Source organism: Saccostrea cucullata, unplaced genomic scaffold, assembly GCF_032062105.1.
Source record: "Saccostrea cucullata isolate Sc308-1 unplaced genomic scaffold, CSIRO_AGI_Scuc_v1 ctg33, whole genome shotgun sequence".
NCBI classification, from domain to species: Eukaryota; Metazoa; Mollusca; class Bivalvia; order Ostreida; family Ostreidae; genus Saccostrea; species Saccostrea cuccullata.
This window is the reverse complement of record NW_026936019.1, coordinates 423,285-442,096: the sequence shown is the minus strand read 5'-3', so window position 1 is coordinate 442,096 and position 18,812 is coordinate 423,285. Positions and strand designations below refer to the sequence as shown.

General features: G+C 35.0%; 3 protein-coding genes across 3 annotated transcripts in view; 1 reads left to right on the top strand and 2 right to left on the bottom strand.

Annotated features, from left to right (window-relative positions):
* Positions 1-18,812, bottom strand: part of LOC134244604 (COP9 signalosome complex subunit 4-like) — a 58,646-nt gene that overhangs the window by 4,430 nt on the left and 35,404 nt on the right. Inside the window, exons 9-10 of the mRNA XM_062726859.1 lie at positions 1,193-1,308; positions 965-1,049 (exon numbers count right to left, since the gene is read on the bottom strand). Coding sequence (XP_062582843.1) covers positions 965-1,049; positions 1,193-1,308 — 201 coding nt within the window. The remainder of the gene's footprint in view (positions 1-964; positions 1,050-1,192; positions 1,309-18,812) is intronic.
* Positions 5,763-18,812, bottom strand: part of LOC134244601 (transient receptor potential cation channel subfamily M member-like 2) — a 117,597-nt gene continuing 104,547 nt past the window's right edge. The window contains exon 27 of the transcript XR_009987254.1: positions 5,763-6,114. The gene's annotated coding sequence lies outside the window, so the exon portion shown is untranslated. The remainder of the gene's footprint in view (positions 6,115-18,812) is intronic.
* Positions 13,396-15,200, top strand: LOC134244566 (uncharacterized). Its single transcript, XM_062726821.1, has 2 exons — positions 13,396-13,534; positions 13,867-15,200. The coding sequence occupies exons 1-2, from the start codon at positions 13,396-13,398 to the stop codon at positions 14,805-14,807; spliced, it is 1,080 nt and encodes a 359-aa protein (XP_062582805.1). The 3' UTR covers positions 14,808-15,200.

The window sequence follows — 18,812 nt, the reverse complement described above, 5'->3', positions numbered from 1 at the left end:
AAAAGTTTGGAATAACTATGCATTTCTGTAAACCTGTATTTTTGTTCAATTTAAATTGGCATATCTTGCTTCTTACAATTATTTCATTTTATACATGAATAATAAAAATTAATTTGTTTGTAATTATCACATGATTTTTTTTAAGAACATGATTAGTAATTGTGGGATCATTTCCAGCATGATATAAAGCTTAGCAAAAGATTAACCTATCTAACAATTTTTTTTGCAAAATTCCAATGCTGTGAACAGAACCTTCATTAAGTCATCAGGTGAAGAAAGCCAAGTAATACAACTTTATTTTTATCATCATTTTTCACAAGAGCTGTAAAAACATGACAAAGGATTTATGAGCACCAGAACTATCTTTCTTCCTGCTGGATGGATCAAATCATTAAATCTTTTTGTCATGGAAAATAGAAAAATTAGTCAAAATAATGACACTTAAGAAGGTTGCATTCTGTTATCAAAAGTATTGAGAATTTTTTGTACATTGTACGTTTTGCACTATGGAGCAATTAAAATGACCTTTTTGCACTATAATTATGTCTTACGCATACATAAATTAATTTTCAAAGTTTTCCCTTTTAATATTTTTTTTCAAATTTTGCAAATTAATTATTGGAACAAACATAGTCTTTTTTCATCTGAATAATAACACTAAAAAAATAGCTTCAAACTATTCAGTTCTCAAACTCTGCATTTAGTAATTAAATTATTTGACCTTTCTGCACTGGGAATTTTTTTCTGGTGTTAAAAATATAACAAGGGGTCCATGGGCCACATTGCTCACTGGAATATTGATCTTTTTCTTCTAAAAAACCTTCCGCCACAAAATGTAGTTCCTCACTAAATGTTTTAGGTTTGGAATTTAATTTTTATAACTAAAACATTATATATGTAGACAAAAATCTGCTTGAAAGCTGAGGAGTGAACCTCTTTAATGAACTACAGTGTATTAATTTACCTTCAAAATGCACAATAGAATCAATTTGATCTATACAGCCATGCATGCGTCCTTCTGTGATCATTTGAGAAGCTATCTTCTCTGCCTGCAAAGTGCAAAAAGGAAATAATTAGTATAATTTTTCAGACATACTGTAATTAAATAAGAAATTGAGTTCTATTATCATGTATCTTTGCCAAATTTTAGAAAATAACTATTATAAATGCAGTACTAGATGTATAAATATACCTTTGAAGGTGGAATTTCTAGAAGGGATCCGAGTTCTGCGAAGGAAATGTTGTTGTAGAGCTTACTCGCTGACAGAAGGTTGTGTTCTATCGCTGCCCTGTCCAGTATGCTGGAACCTGTCAATGAATTACTGTGTGTAGGGTTGCTAATCCATATACAACCATTCTTTTTTCAAAATGACTACATTTCATATTCATCTTAGTTAAAGAATAAAATGCTTTCTTTATTTGTTAGTATGTGAATTATTGTTGCAGCTATAGCAGAAAAATACATAAGGCCATATAAAATTAATCTTTAGATTCTCATCCCCGCCCGCCCCTCTCAAAATGTCCCGCCCCGATGTTTTTTATTTTGATTTTTGGGTATTTTCATGTATTTTTATTCAGTAAGAATTTGGGTCAAAGTTTACGAGTTATCTCCCGTCTGTATTAAAAGTCGCGTGTCGCTATTTATAGCAAAAACGCCATGTGAAGAATGGAGAAAAATCGGCAATAAAAGCAGTTTAAATGTGTAAGGAAAAGATACTTTGTCAGTATAGAGAAGGCAGAGAAGACAAAATAGCATAAACACGTATAGATACCATCACTGGCAGGAGCAAGTATGTAGAGAGAATGTAACTAAGTAAAAATAGACGAGGAAAGTCAAGTTATATATAACGATCTCCAGCTGTGTGACTTAGCTTTGAAATAAAAAAAAATCTACAACATCGTAGACAGACTTTAAGAGAAGGCCTAGATTTTTCACCTCATTTTGTTCAGGGTGTGCCGTATAATGTGTACTTGATAATTTGTTAATTAACAATAAATATTTAACTTTTAAAGCAAAAATTTTCTTTAAATATTTAAAAGAATATGAAAAGAATTAAATCTATTCATATTTGCATTAAGGTAATGAAAAAAATGTGTACGGGGCGTCCATTGTTTTGTTGATACTTAGGCCTATATATAAATTAACAATTATAAAAAATAAAAAATAAAATCCGCCCACCCGCCCCAATTTTTTGGCAAATTAGGATGAGAATCTAAAGATTAATTTTACCTGGCCTAACCCTTACCCATACAAGCAGAGGTGCATTGTGTAAATTTTAATTGTTTCCTTTTTAAATTGTTTCCTTTTATTCCATATGCAGTTCTACTAATAAAAATTCTTAAACATTTTTAACCAATTTTCTGTTCTAATTTCATCTCACGACCAGAATGTATAGTATAATGGAAATAATTGAAAAAATAGATAATTTACATCAATCATAATTTTTCTCACATCTTTTTATCTTAGAACAAATTTAAAATTAATAGATTTTTAATCTTTAACACTAGTGTTTCTAAGAACACTTGTCCTTGTGCCTTAACTGTCACCTGAATATTAATTATAATACAAGTTTGTTGTTTTTTTTCTGGGCCAACTAAATATATTCCTTTTTTTCATCCACGGGCAACATTTGAGAGTCCTTTTACATATCTCTCTTTATCCGAATGGGCAAAGATTAAAAAATTTGAATTTATATCACATAAGGACATATTCATAATATGCATATTTAGGCAATTTTAAAATCTTTGGAGGATTTTTTTTCCCATTTATTGACAACACAAAGTGAAAAAATGGATTTCTTAACTTAATTGACAGTGTGCTGCAGAAGGAAAAGTCCTTAGAAATGTCACAATTATTATATAATTTAGAAAAGAGATTTTTATTTCAAAAAAGATGAATTTCCACAAAATATAAATATTTGCACCCATTTATGGGTTCAGATATGAGAAAGATGGCCAATGACTTTTTAAACTAAATATCTATCACTTTAAAACTGCACCTAAAAGATAATACATGTAAAACACATTTCACAGTCACTTCTAAAGCCTTGATGGTCAATGAATTTTTCAAACTGGAATATCTATCACTTTAAATACTATAAAAAGACCATTGTTAGAAATGTCAAACTCTAAAATGTGAAATAAATGTTATCTACTAAGATTTCTATTTTCATGATTAAATACTTAAAGCCGCTTAGTCCGATTCTGATCGCAAAAAAATATATTTGTTTTTCTTCTTGAAAAATAATTGTCCATAAATTGTTTCAACTTTTGTCAAATTATATCTCCATGCAAAGTCTTTTTCTTTTAAAACATATCAAAATTCATAAGTTTAAAAAAATAATTTTTGTTACGTCACACAAAAAATAATCCTATGTTGATATCACGTGAAACCACCTTCGAAAAATTTAATTTATCATATCTCATGAAGAACAAAATCGAGCATTTTTTTCAGAACAAAGTATACTTATACCTGTACACAAAACAATATTTTAGCCTTCATTACTAAACTTCCTTTAAAAAAATATCTGATTTTCCTTTATTCTTTAAATATGCATATTAATATAAAAATTACTATGGATTATATTCAATTAATTCCTTAATTTTTAAAAGATATATTATGACTTCTATGGCTTCTACTAATGGAAAAAAATACTCCGGTTTGAATTATCTTCATAATTAGATAAAACCGATAAATTCATTTTTTTCAAAGGTGACTTCACAACAGATCTTAACTTCCAGTCAGGAACCTCTGTTTGTCAATAAGGTTTTTGATATATGTGTTTTCCTTGTAAGGATTGTTGTAATAAACTATTAAATCAATCATATAATTCATTTTTCTATATTTTCTATGTAATGACGTACTTTTCTTGTGTAAGATAATATGTGCCTGTTTCGGATTAAGCGGCTTTAACTTTTTAAAAACATATTTTTATGAAAAGATAACAAAAATGTTATATTTTTCTTTGAATTATACAAGAATTTTTATCAATTGAAATCTTTTCAAAATTCCTGCTGATGCATACTGTTTTTTTGTCTATGAACATCTAATGGAACAATGATCTTAAATTAAGAATACTAGTATCTTGAAAATTTATCAGTAGGTAAGGTACATTGCATTTGTCCTTTAAAGGGACACCATTGATCATCATTATCGGCCGCAGCAGCGGCCGATCTATTTGTGGTTGTGTTAGAAAGTGCACATGGGGAAATGAGATGTTATTTTTTTATTAGTTCATTAAAATAATTTTTAAAGGATAACATGAACAAAATCATGAGTAAAATATTTTTAAAACTTGCTGTAAACTAAGTTTTAATCGCTGTTATCATGTTTCAATTACATTATCATTTCGCATCCGATAATTGATAATTCATGCTTAGATAAATAGAGTTTACAATAGATACTCCCCATCTTGGGAGTGTGTAAGATACGAAAGGCAATCGTCATGGTTTTTCCGGATAAAAACGACGTGATAAAAGTGCAAGATAAATAAAAATTGAAAAAAATTCAACAAGTAAAAATTGATTTGAATATGCTACACTTACGAATGACACAAGAATTATTTTTCTACATTTTGCACCGCGCCGTGCAGCATAACCTACTCTGCAGAAATCATATGCTTTATCACGTGACAAAGATCTATGGTATCAGCACGTGGTTCACCATGAGAGACCTACATCATCATTTTGATGACAATAATTTCTTATCATTAATCATTGACGTTATGGCATCGATGAATCCAACTGATAAGAAAATGCAGTAAAATTTTTATTATTTTTAAAAAATATATATTTTTATTATTTTTAAAAAATATATATTTTTTTAACTAGTATTTTGCTTTGAAGACAGCCTGAATTAAAAATGATCACTATTTCAGCTTTGAATATCTTGAAAAGTGCTTTCTTTGCATGGATGCTTTCATAAATTTGTGAAAGTACTTTTAGAAATGTTAGATTTTGTTAGCGGCCGATTTGATGCTTTGCATCACTTTTACTTGTAACTATACACTTAGTATGCTTACCAGAGGCAGAGTAGAGGAACAGAGAACAAGAGACCCATGGGCCACATCGCTCACCTGAGCACATGGGCTATTTAAAAAACACAAATCAGCTCAGTATTGAAAAGTTTACTTGTTGGGGGAGGGGGATTTGAAAGTTTTATTACTTGAGAATGTCAATATATTAATAAAGCATACATATATAATTTTGCCACTCTTGAGAGGAAGAGTTTGAAAGATTTTTCCTATATACAGTGTAAAGATCTGATTACCCATCATGGCCCTACCTTACCCCCCAGGGTCATGATATGAACAAACTTGAATTAACTCTAAACTGAGGATGTTTCCATATAAATATCACCATTCATAGCTTTGCTGATCTTGAGAAGAAGATTTTTAAAAGATTTTTCCTAGGTATTCCTATTTAAAACTTTGACCAACCATTGTGGCCCTGCCCTACCACAGGGGTCATAATTTGAACAAACTTGAATCTACACTACCTGAGGATGCTCCCACATGAGTTTCACCTTTCCTGGTCCAATGGTTCTGGAGAAGATTTAAAAAAAAAAAAATCCTATGTATTCCTATGTAAAACTTTACATTGTGGCCCCGCCCTACCCCTAGGGGTCATGATTTGAACAAACTTGAATCTGCACTACCTGAAGATGCTTCCACATGTGTTTCATCTTTCCTGGCACAGTGGTTCTGGAGAAGAAGAATGTTAAAAGATTTTTCTGTATATTCCTATGTAAAACTTTTGATCAGCCATTGTGGCCCCGCCCTACCCCCGGGGATCATGATTTGTATAAAATTGAATCTACACTACCTGAGGATGCTTCCACATGAGTTTCATCTTTCCTGGCACAGTGGTTCTGGAGAAGAAGATTTTTAAAGATTTTCCCTATATACCCCTATGTAAAACTCTTATCACCCATTGTGGCCCCGCCCTAACCCTGGGGGTCATGATTTGAACAAACTTGAATCTACACTACCTGAGGATGCTTCCACACGAGTTTCATCTTTCCTGGCGAAGTGGTTCTGGAGCAGAAGATTTTTAAAAGATGCAATTAATTTTTCATTAATTCATAATTATCTCCCCTTGCAAGAGGGCTTGGCCCTTCATTTGAACAAACTTGAATATCCTTCACCCAAAGATACTTTCTGGCAAGTTTGGTTGAAAAATGATCCAGTGATTCTTGAGAAGAAGATGAAAATGTGAAAAGTTAACGACGACGATGACGACAACAACAACAATGACAGACAACAGACAAATTTTGATCAGAAAAGCTCACTTGAGCCTTCAGCTCAGGTGAGCTAAAAAATGGGGTCACAAATTTCACAAAGTTGGAAGAGGCAACCTTGCTCATAATGAATGCTGGATATATACCAAGGCAGATTTTAAAACATTAATTCAATTTTAGTTTATAATCATGAGAGGCTCCCTCCCCCCCCAAACCCCGGTATCCAAGGGCCTAGCTTGAAATTCTGGTAGAAGCACACTTGCTCATCATAACTATGTACTTAGATAATCATGGCATAATATCCAGAAGCAGAGAAGATTTCATAAAATTAATGCATTTTCACTATTATAATCGATAGAGACCCCAAATATTATAGTTTGTTCTTTAAAGTAATTGACACTATTTCTGTGTAGTCTTTTGCTATCCTTTGTGGCTAAGGGAAAAAGAAGTTAAATTTTCATAATACAAGGAAGCTTAAACACAAATTTTGTAATCCTCATGACAGAGCTCGAGGAAATTCTGAATGTAGTAATGCACTTTGTGTGTGTGTTTGTGTGTGTCCTACTGCAAAATGGAAGCATTGTAATTTGCATCAGAATCGACGTCGAATGCCGTCTTGATATTAAGAAATGGTCTTTGTGAGGGAATGCTCTGCTTTGCAATGCCCTTGTTATTTCCATAATTCACTGATTCTTGAGAAGTTACTTATATTTTCATTATTCATCTTAGTATCTCTTTTTGCAAAAGGGACATTGCCCTGCAATTAGAGAAATCTGAAATTAAATGAACCAAATATGTTTACTAGTAGATCGGTTTAAAATTTCGAAGTTATAGATAAATGAGGCAAATTTTACACCATCAGCTAAAAATATGAGAATTTATGTTCCTTAGGTCCTTCATGTTCAGCTTGTAATAAATATCTTTTAATTTTCAATAACCAAACCCCCACTCGCTTGTAATACTCTAGAACAATACATTGACAAAACGAAATTAGAACTATCATCTATTCCAATCAGGAAAATACACAACAATACTTCTAAACTAGAAAGAGAAGCACTTAATTCTCTGAGAAACAATAACAATATTGTTATCAAAAAAGCGGACAAAAGCAACACAATTGTTATTATGGACAAAGACTTATATGTCTCAGAAGCATTGCGCCAATTGCAATCCAAACATTACATGCTAGTTGAAAAACCCAACTTACACAACTTGCATAAAATGATACAAAATAAAATCACTGAAATGCACTCAAAGGGAACAATAGATAAGGAAACATATCGCTTTCTATGCGAATAACAGACCCTCATTAAAATGCGGTCATCTATACTTGCTCCCTAAAATACACAAAATCAAAGATAATGTACGAGATGCCCTCATGAAAGGCCAATGCAGCATCAGACAGCTACCACCTGGCCGCCCAATTATTTCACAGTGCAATACGCCAACACGTAACATAGGCGCTTACTGTGATTATTTTCTCATTCCTATAGTACAAAAACAATCAACATATATTAAGGACACTACAGATTTTATCAACAGAATAGAAACCCTCAAACTTCCAGCAGACGTGCTGATGATTACATATGACGTAACAAGTATGTACACTAACATGGAATTTGACGAGCTCCTCTCTGCCGTCAATGAAGCATATCAAAGCGCTAACAAGCCACAAAGAGACATCCCTTATCCAGATGCTGAAGATCTTATCTTCCTATTAAAGTGTGTCTTAGAAAACAATTACTTTGAATTCAATGGAAAATACTACAAACAAATTATAGGCTGTAGTATGGGTGCGATACCATCCCCTGAAATCTCAGATACAAGAATGTATCAAATCACAAATCATATTATGTCAAAATTCAAATTCGCCAACCAAGTCCTCTATCATGGTAGATATAGAGATGACGGGTTTATAGCCTTCAACGGCACAAAAGAGGAAATTCTAGAATTCTTCGATATCGGCAATACCTGTCACGATCACTTAAAATTCACCTTTGAAATCTCAGATGAAAGTGTTAACTTTCTTGACACCACAGTATACAAAGGCCTGAGATTCCAAAAGAGTAATGTCCTCGATATACAATCATATGTAAAACCAACAAATAATTTTCAGTATTTACACAGAGAAAGCGCCTACAGTCCTTCAGTATTTTTAAAAAGGACTTATAAAACGTGAATGCATCAGACATGCAAGAAATATAAATGATTCATCTATCCTGACAACAGTTTTAACAAACTTTAAGACACACTTAATCAAGAGAGGTTATTCTGATAGGGAAATCAATCCCATTATCACTGAAATGGGCAAAACAAACAGAAAAAAGTACTTGCACGAAAAAATCATGAAAGAAAAACAGCGTCAACCAAATGTTATGATTACCAAATACAATTCATATATCAAGGGTTAAAAAAAACGCCTTCTCAAACACTGGAACATTTTGCAAATAAACACAATTTGCAAAGAGTTATTTATCGATGAACCAATAATCGCCTACAGTAAACAAAAAAACATAGGCGAAATGATAATTAAGTCACGCTTACAATAGCTTAAGACTAATACTCAGGTGGGCTCCTGATGATGGCGGGCCTTAAGAGCAAAAAATCATATTTCTCTTTAAAAACCGCCGAAACACTCTATGCCTCCATAATAACATTTTATTGAAAAAAATCATAAGTGGTCCAGAGTGTCGAGCCCTGCTAAATTTACGACAGGCTTGGTTGATTGATGTCTATTTTCAAAGCCACTTACTCTTCTTGTCCTCTAATCTATCAACACTTATTGATAATTAGACGGATTCGTTATTTCATCAAAATACTCATTGTTGATCTATAGCGCCTCGCTATATACAATATATTTACCACCTACTGCTCCTCTATTCGAATGGCTCGACAAATAAATAGACGGAGTAAACAATGCAAAAATGCTAAATGCACTCCTAATTATTTACGGGAGGTTAAAGCTCACTGCAAGGAAACTACGGCCACAGGGGGAAAGTTTGTTCTCAATCTATCAAGATACAACTTATCCCAACATGAACTCTCAGTTCTAAGCAAAGGCTTAAAATTTATTCCAACACCTAAAAGCGACAATGCTAAAAGACTGCTGCTCAAAGATTTTGAAGAATTTGCCAGGAAACTCAGATGCAAATTCCACTTTGAAATCGGAGACGACAATGCCATTCACCCCTTTAACACAAAATCTGGCTACAAACCGCCATATACATGCAGCGAACTCGAGGAATATATACTCAACAAAAAAAGTTAAGGGCCACTTACAATTTTGAAAGTTTTAAAATCTATAACTATTTTTTTGTTGCACTTTTTTGTTTTATCTGGGTTTCCATACATTTTTATGGATTGTTATTCAAACACACTCTTGATTTGTGCTCCATTCCTGTGATTTTTGCCAATTGAAAGTTTTGCATTATCCACATTTCTGTGATACTGGCTGTATTGTATACTCATTGACAACCTCAAAAAGGAACAAGATTCGATTATTTGTACAATATTTGTTGTTTTTTGCCATTTAACACGTTTTCATGCCTCAAAGAAGACATCTGACGGTAGAGGAAGCCGCAAGGGCCATTGGAATGCTTCAAGCTGGATGTTCACAGCGTCATGTTGGAGCGCAACTTGGTGTAAGTCATTCTGTTATAAGTCGTTTGTTGGAACGATACGAAGAGACTAATAGCGTCAAACAGAGACCTAAAAGTGGTCGTCCAAAAAGTACAACTGTTAGACAAGATAGACAAATATCCCTACTTGCGAAGAGAAATCGAATGTCTTCAGCTGTTGCTTTGAACAGAGAGCTATCTACAGCAACAGGTATAAGAATTTCAACACAAACCTTGAGAAACAGACTGCATGATGCTGGATTACATGCCAGAAGACCTGCTGTGCGCCCACCTTTGACCGTGGAACATCGCAACCGCCGCCTCCAGTTTGCTCAAGACCATATCAACTGGGACCATCATCATATCCAAGGAGTGTTATGGACTGATGAATCCAGATTTTGTCTGGATTTTAATGATGGTCGCAGACGAGTATGGAGGAAGAAAAACGAGAGGTTTAAGGACTGCTGCATCACTGAACATGACCGGTTTGGTTGTGGATCAGTCATGGTTTGGGCAGGTATCAGTTACGATGGCTCCACAGACCTGTATGTCATAAGAAATGGATCGCTAACAGGTGTCCGTTACAGGGATGAGATCCTTGCACCAATTGTTAGGCCTTACGCTGGTGCCATCGGTGAAACTTTCATATTGATGGATGACAATGCCAGGCCCCACCGTGCAAGAGTGGTCAATCAGTACTTAGAAGAAGAGACAATCGAAAGGATGGATTGGCCAGCAAAATCACCTGACCTGAATCCAATAGAGCATGCATGGGACATCCTCCAGAAGCAAATTTTAGAAAGGCAAAACCAACCAAGTACGCTCCGTGAACTTGAGTTTGCTCTTGTTGAGGAATGGTCAAGAATTCCACAGGATAACTTTCGAAATTTGATCAACAGTTTTCCAAATCGATGTAGGGAAGTAATTCGGGCTAGAGGCGGTCATACAAGATACTGAAAGACTTTCCAGGTTAATTAAAACCCTGAAAACACGACTTTTGTTTCCTCATGAAATCCTGTATTTATGAATATTCTTGTTGTTTTGACAGTTACATGTTGTTACATGTTGTTCATTTGTTTATTATAAGAGATTTACAATTGTTTACTTTTAAAATGTTATTTGTTTCCACCACCTTTACAATATATGTTGCAAAAAATAAAATTCTTAAGTTGGCCCTTAACTTATTTTGTTGAGTGTATATAGATAAAACAAAATTGGAACTTTCCTCTCTGGAAATTGTAAAAAAGAGATCAAACATCTCAAATGCTGAAAGAGAAGCTATTTTATCTCTTAAAAATAACAACGACATTGTTATTGAAAAAGCAGATAAAAGCAACACAATTGTCATCATGAACAAAGACCAGTATGTCTTAGAAGCACAAAGCCAACTGCAATCTAAACACTATATGCAAGTATCTGAAACCAACATGCTCAAACTGCATGAAAACATTCAAAATAAACTTGCCGAAATGCATTCAAATGGGTCACTGGACAAAGAAACTTACAAATTTCTTAATGACAAAAAACCTTCACTCAAATGTGGGCATTTATACCTTTTACCGAAAACCCACAAAATACCAGCAAACATTTACAATACTCTAATAAACGGTCAATGCAGCATTAGGAAATTACCACCTGGTAGACCAATTATCTCGCAGTGCGATATGCCAACGAGGAAAATAGGACAATACTGCAATTATTTTCTTGTACCCATTGTACAAAAACAATCAACTTACCGTATATTAAAGACACTATGGACTTCATCACCAAAATCGAAGGCCTCACATTGCCAACAAACGCATTATTAATTACTTATGATGTGACGAGCATGTACACAAACATGGAATTTAACGAACTTCTCTCATCGGTAAATGAGGTTTACACACAGGCCAATAAAACGCAATTAGACATTCCATATCCGGACCCTGAGGATCTACTTTTACTTTGAATTCGATGGAAAATACAACAAACAAATAATAGGAGCAAGTATGGGGGCAGTCCCCAGTCCAGAGATCTGTGACATCAGAATGTATCAAATCACAAAGCATATAATGGCACAATTTCGTCATGCCAGCAAAATTGTCTTCCACGGCAGATACCGTGATGACGGTTTCATAATTTTCAATGGAACGCAACCAGAGATAGAAGAATTCTTCAATATCGGCAATCACTGTCACAAGCATCTCAGATTTACATTTGAAATTTCTCCATCTGCTGTGAACTTCCTTGATACTACAGTTTATAAAGGACAGAAATTTCAAAATTTTAACAAACTTGATATCAAGTCGTTTATCAAACCAACAAATAACTTTCAGTATCTACACAGACAGAGCGCTCATAGCCCTGCTGTGTTTAAAGGATTCATTAAAGGAGAATGCATTAGACATGCAAGAAACACTACTGATCCTGAAATATTACATGCAACACTTAATGACTTCAAGACGCACTTATCAAAGCGAGGTTACTCTACTTAGGAAACGGTCAACACAAACCGATCAAAACTCATGATCAAAAAGACTAAAGAACAGTCATTACGTAACCCTACAGTGCTGGTTACTAAATTTAACCCTTGCGTTAAAGGACTGAAAAAACGAATTCTGAAATACTGGGACACCATTCTTAGAAATCCAGAATGCAAAACTTTATTTAATTCTCAACCAATCATAGCTTACAGCAAACACAAGAATATAGGTGACGCCCGGTCTCACCTAAAACAAACACCATGATTTATGTCCGTGGCCCCTGATGAGGCTTCTTAATAGCCAAAACACTCTACAACTACTTGCATAATTCAAATCAAATATTAATCTGCTCTATGCAAAAAATCATATCTACTAGAAGTGTGGTTTGGAGTGTCGGGTCCTAATAAATCTCTTACAAGTTTGGTTGATTGATGTCGCTAATCTTCACATTATTGCAAAATTAGGTCGGGGGGCATTTCTGGCGAAGTCGGACATTAAATCAGCCTTTAGGTTGCTACCAGTGAACAGCAATGATTTCGACTTGTTAGGTTTTCACTTCAATGATGGTTTTTATTACGACAAGATGCTACCTTTCTGTTGCAAAATAAGTTGTGCAATTTGGGACAGATTTGCTTGCTTTCTGCATTGGCTTATACAGGATCGCTCAAAAAATGCCTCAATCCTGCATTATCTAGATGACTTTCTTTTCTGTGGCAAAGAACTTTCCATTTGCAAAAATACGTTAGACACTTTTCTTTATCTGTGCAACGATCTGGGGGTCCCTATTGCAAAAGACAAAACAGTATATCCAACGCAGGTTCTTACATTCTTGGGCATTGAGTTTGATACGATGGAAATGATCATGAGGTTACCGTTGGTAAAAATCAATGAAATCAAACAAAAGATTCTCGACATTATAACACTTAAGAAGGTTACTCTTAAGCAACTTCAGTCTTTATTGGGTTTCTTAAATTTTGCATGTAGAGTTATAGCTCCTGGTAGGGCTTTCTGTCGACGTTTGATTGATGCAACAATTGGCCTAAACAAACCTCATCACAATACCCGTGTAACGTTAGAAATGAAAGCAGACCTCAAAGTCTGGCTTGACTTCCTCCAATCATTTAATGGCATTTTAGTCATTACAGAAGATATATGGGTGAATAATGAGACTCTACAACTCTACACTGATAGCACAGGGGGAGATAAGGGGGGCTTTGGTATATATTTTGCAGGCAAGTGGACATATGCTCAATGGCCCATTTCCTGGTTTGTACAAGGCATAACCCGTGACATGACCTTTTTAGAGCTTTTCCCGGTCTATATAGCCATTGAATTGTGGAAACATCAATTTTCCAACAATAGAATTTTGTTTTACATTGACAATATGGCAGTGGTACATGTCATAAACTCGACAACATCAAAGTCACAAAGGGTCATGAAAATTGTAAGAAAACTAGTTCTCACTTGTCTCAAACACAATATTTTGATTAAAGCAAAACACATACCTTCAAAATCAAATTTTATTGTGGATTCTATCTCTCGTTCACAGTGGGGCAAATTCCGACGGCTAGCACCAGCATCAGATCCATGGCCAACACCGCTTCCCAAGAATATGTGGGAAATTTAACAAGGGAGGCAAACAGACTCATACAGGGTTCACTATCAGCAAACACATACAAAGCTTACCAGGGGGCTCTCACCAACTTCAAAAAATTCCTGAATAATTGTGGGACCACATTGTATTTCCCCATTCCTGTTGATCATTTGCTTAATTTCATTGCCCACCTTTCTATTTCAGGTACAGCTTATAGAACAGCTGCACTGTACATTAGCGCATTATCATATATCCATAAATTAAGAGGCATACAAGATAACACTCAGTCATTCATTGTCAAAAAAGCCTTGCAGGGTCTCCACAAAAAGAGAGGTATCACTTTAGATTCTCGAATCCCATTAACTGTATCCATCTTGGAGCATATAGTATCAGCATTGCCGTCAGTGTGTAGATCATCTTACGAGGCAGTGTTATTTTCCACACTTTTCTCAATTGCATATCACGGCTTGCTTAGAGTAAGTGAAGTTCTGAATATCCATAGGGCACACATCACGTTTACTAGAAGCAAGGTCAGCATCTTAATTCCCAGGTCCAAAACTGACCAAATGGGAAATACAACAACATTGCATATTTCCAAACAGTTAAATTCAGATATTTGCCCAGTACAGTGGGTACTCAGGTTTTTGCCGCTGCGCCCTAATGATGGTTCCCTTTTATGCTTTATTCATGTCGACAATAAGGGTGTAACAAGATATCAATTCAACTACGTGCTTCAAAAAGCACTTCAATTCAGGAACATTCAAGGACACTTTAGACCACATAGTTTTAGAATAGGCAGGGCTACAGATCTTGCAAAACAGGGGTTTCCAGATTCAGAAATAAAATCTTTGGTCCGGTGGGAGTCAAAATCTTTCAGAAACTACATAAGATTATAACATGTTAGCATTGTTAAATGGAATACAGGCTAATTTTGCCAAAGTATTCCAGGTTTCAAGACGATTTGGATAGTGGGATCTTCAATACCTTATTGGGCTGGTGAGGAGGCAGGGAGGAGACCGGGTGGAAAGAACCTTAATCTTGGGATGGACATCACTTGGAAGGGAATTAGAGGGCTGAAATGGGAAGATCTTGACAAAGTGTTAACAGATGAACTCAAACATCAACCACACCCAGATGTACTAGTCATTCACGCAGGGTCAAATGATCTAACTACGTCTGGCAATACTGCACTTAGATTTTCACATGAAATTCAATGTAGTTTGTATCGTTATAATGTATTGCTTCCTAAAACTTTGCTCATTTGGTCAACAATGTTTCCCCGTCTTTATTGGCATGGTGCACCTCTTGGCAAGGGTGGGGCTAAGATTGATTTAAAACGGCGTAAGGTGAATAAGGCCATTAGAAAATTCATTACATCCGAAGTTAATGGGGCTTGCATTTTTCATGACAAAAATATCAATGTTCATCAAAGCAGTTTATTTAGATATGATGGAACTCATTTATCGGAAAGGGGGAATAAGGCTTACTTAAATAATATCCAGGGTGGTTTGGAATTCATTTTAGGGGGAAAGGGCAAAATTTTCCCTCCTCAGTAATGCCCTTTGTTTATCTAGTCAGATTTCAGTTGCGATGATGCGATGACCTGTAATTTCCTAGTTTAGGATTGCTATATATATAAATATTAATTTTGGTGCAAATTGTTGTGGGGAACATCATATCGATGTTGGTGGCGGGGTCAAGGGAGACATCAGCCTTGTACATGCTTAACCTGTTTGTCTCTGCCCATTTGCACCAAAGCATGAGGGAGGTATCATGGCTGTGTTTTAACATGGAAGTTAAATGCCATTGAGGAAATGTGTAGAATAAATGTAAATTGCTTGGGATCTGCAGCATTTCAGTGCTCAGACCCCCTCTACCTATCTAAAAGTAGGAGAGGCTACAGGCTGGTTGGTGTTAAAATTCTAAACCAGGTAGCAAGCCAGAGGCAGGGTGTAAAAGCTGTGCAGCTTGTGTGCCTAGCCATCATGCGTGTGTCAGGCATGGGGTTCCATGGCACTCGCATCTAAGCGAGGCCACTAGTTTGCCCGTTTGTTTATGGTATCCTAGTTGTCTCCCTTGACTCCTACAAAATTTGCGGCCATTTTCATCCAACATTGTTTGTGTTGTATTATTATGATCTTGTTTCTCAATAAATTAGTAAAGTTACAATTGGTGTTTTCAATTCTCTGAGCTGTCTGGAAGACAGTTTCAGTATAATGGTATTGAAAAGGCAGAGAAAGCAAAAGCAAAAAATATCATGGGCTGCAATATTCAATTAATGACAGACAACAGACAAATTTTGATCAGAAAAGCTCACTTGAGCCTTCAGCTCAGGTGAGCTAAAAAATGGGGTCACACATTTCACAAAGTTGGAAGAGGCAACCTTGCTCATAATGAATGTTGGATATATACCAAGGCAGATTTTAAAACATTAATTCAATTTTAGTTTATAATCATGAGAGCCCCCCCCCCCCCCCCAAACTTCGGTATCCAAGGGCCTAGCTTGAAATTCTGGTAGAAGCACCCTTGCTCATCATAACTATGTACTTAGATAATCATGGCATAATATCCAGAAGCAGAGAAGATTTCATAAAATTAATGCATTTTCACTATTATAATCGATAGAGACCCCAAATATTATAGTTTGTTCTTTAAAGTAATTGACACTATTTCTGTGTAGTCTTTTGCTATCCTTTGTGGCTAAGGGAAAAAGAAGTTAAATTTTCATAATACAAGGAAGCTTAAACACAAATTTTGTAATCCTCATGACAGAGCTCGAGAAAATTCTGAATGTAGTAATGCACTTTGTGTGCGTGTTTGTGTGTGTCCTACTGCAAAATGGAAGCATTGTAATTTGCATCAGAATCGATGTCGAATGTCTTGATATTAAGATATGGTCTTTGTGAGGGAATGCTCTGCTTTGCAATGCCCTTGTTATTTCCATAATTCACTGATTCTTCAGAAGTTACTTATATTTTCATTATTCATCTTAGTATCTCTTTTTGCAAAAGGGACATTGCCCTGCAATTAGAGAAATCTGAAATTAAATGAACCAAATATGTTTACTAGTAGATCGGTTTAAAATTTCGAAGTTATAGATAAATGAGGCAAATTTTACACCATCAGCTAAAAATATGAGAATTTATGTTCCTTAGGTCCTTCATGTTCAGCTTGTAATAAATATCTTTTAATTTTCAATAACCATCTATTTTTTTTAAAATTACAAACTTCGTTATCTCGAACCCGATGGGACTGAGAAAAATCTTCCAGATATCCGAGGATTCGAGATATTGAAGGTTAAATACTTAAAGAATGTGTGGTTGGGACTTCCAAATCAACTTCAACATACTCATGGTATTCGAGATATCGGAGTTAGAGATACCGAAGTTCAACAGTATTATTTAAGGAATGACTCTAATTCTTGGCCAAATTATTCGATTATAACCTGGTTTGGGTCAGTTTATGCTTTATAATCCGCAAAGAGGATTATAAAAAAGCGTAAACTGACCCAAACCATGTTATAATCAAATAATTTGGCCAAGAATTAGAGTCATTCCTTATAATTTAATTTTAAAATAATTAATCAAATGTGGGTGTAAAATTGTGCTGCTTTTTTTTTGAGTTCAAATTTGCCGCTCAATAATACATCCCTAGTAACGGAAGTGATGTGAAACAAGGGGAGGTAATAACTTATACACAGATTCTAGCAGCCATGATGTTTGTTTACATGAGGTAAGATCGAGCTACTGTTTGAAGTTAAAGGTACATTTATTAAATCTGGAATTTTCCATGAATCCCAAGGACTGGAAATGAGGGGATTGCATGGATACAGATGATTCAGCTGGTTGTCAAGGGGGTGTGTCCCCATACCAAACCAGGTTATTGAGAAATAATTTGTGTTCCTTTTTGGAAATCAACCAATGAGAGACTAGAATACAAACAAAATTAAATTATTATTAAACTCATACATGTTAACCTATTGTGATGAAAAATAGGGAGATTCAGACCTCAAAAGCGGTAGCATTGCACACGCGTTGTTTTACGCTTGGATTATAGATATATTTCATGTAATATACATGTATGTAGCCTTAAATGAATCCTACAATAATTAATCTTAAATGTCAACTGCAAAGAAGAAGACAGAAACACCTTAAGTTTGACATAAATTGTACAAATTCAAATATTTTTCATGCTCATCATTTTGCTTGGATTGGCTGTTTAACTTAGCATTTTGAAGAGGGATTTTTGCTGATATAGCCTAGAAGCAATAATTTTGAATGTTCATTCAGTAGTTAAACAAAACAAATGATGACATGGTTTAAACTAGATCTAAAACATGTCCCTATCTTTCGTTATATAAATCAGATTTCCCGCGATGATCGAAAACGAAAGTAGAGATGTGCCACATGGCTTGGTGAATCGAGTGATTTCTATTGAATTTATGATAAAATTGTGAGCTCCTGTGCTTTTATAGACGATGTCAAACGTTTTCATCGAATTCTTAAAAGCTGTATCTCCTTGTTCATGGCAGTGATGTTGACTAAATTTATCGTAACCAATGTAATCACTGGTAATCTTGTGCTGTTGTCGTTGTCAAATTCATGCTTGAAATCTATGTACACAGCGGTACTAAAAAAGCGTTTGTATGCTTCCGAGTCAAATCACGCGATATCCAACGAGATTTTATGAGAGTGGCTTCAAAAATGGATACCCAAGCGAACCAAAAATACTTAAGACGCAACTTTTGTAGAAAAGCGGTAGATTTCTGAATTAAATCGGTAGGCGGGAGATGGAGTGAAAAAGCGGTAGACTCCCGCCTAAATCGGTAGAGTTAACATGTATGTTAAACTCCTTAAGACTATAAACATTTCTGTCACAAATGGCATGGGTAAACATCCCTC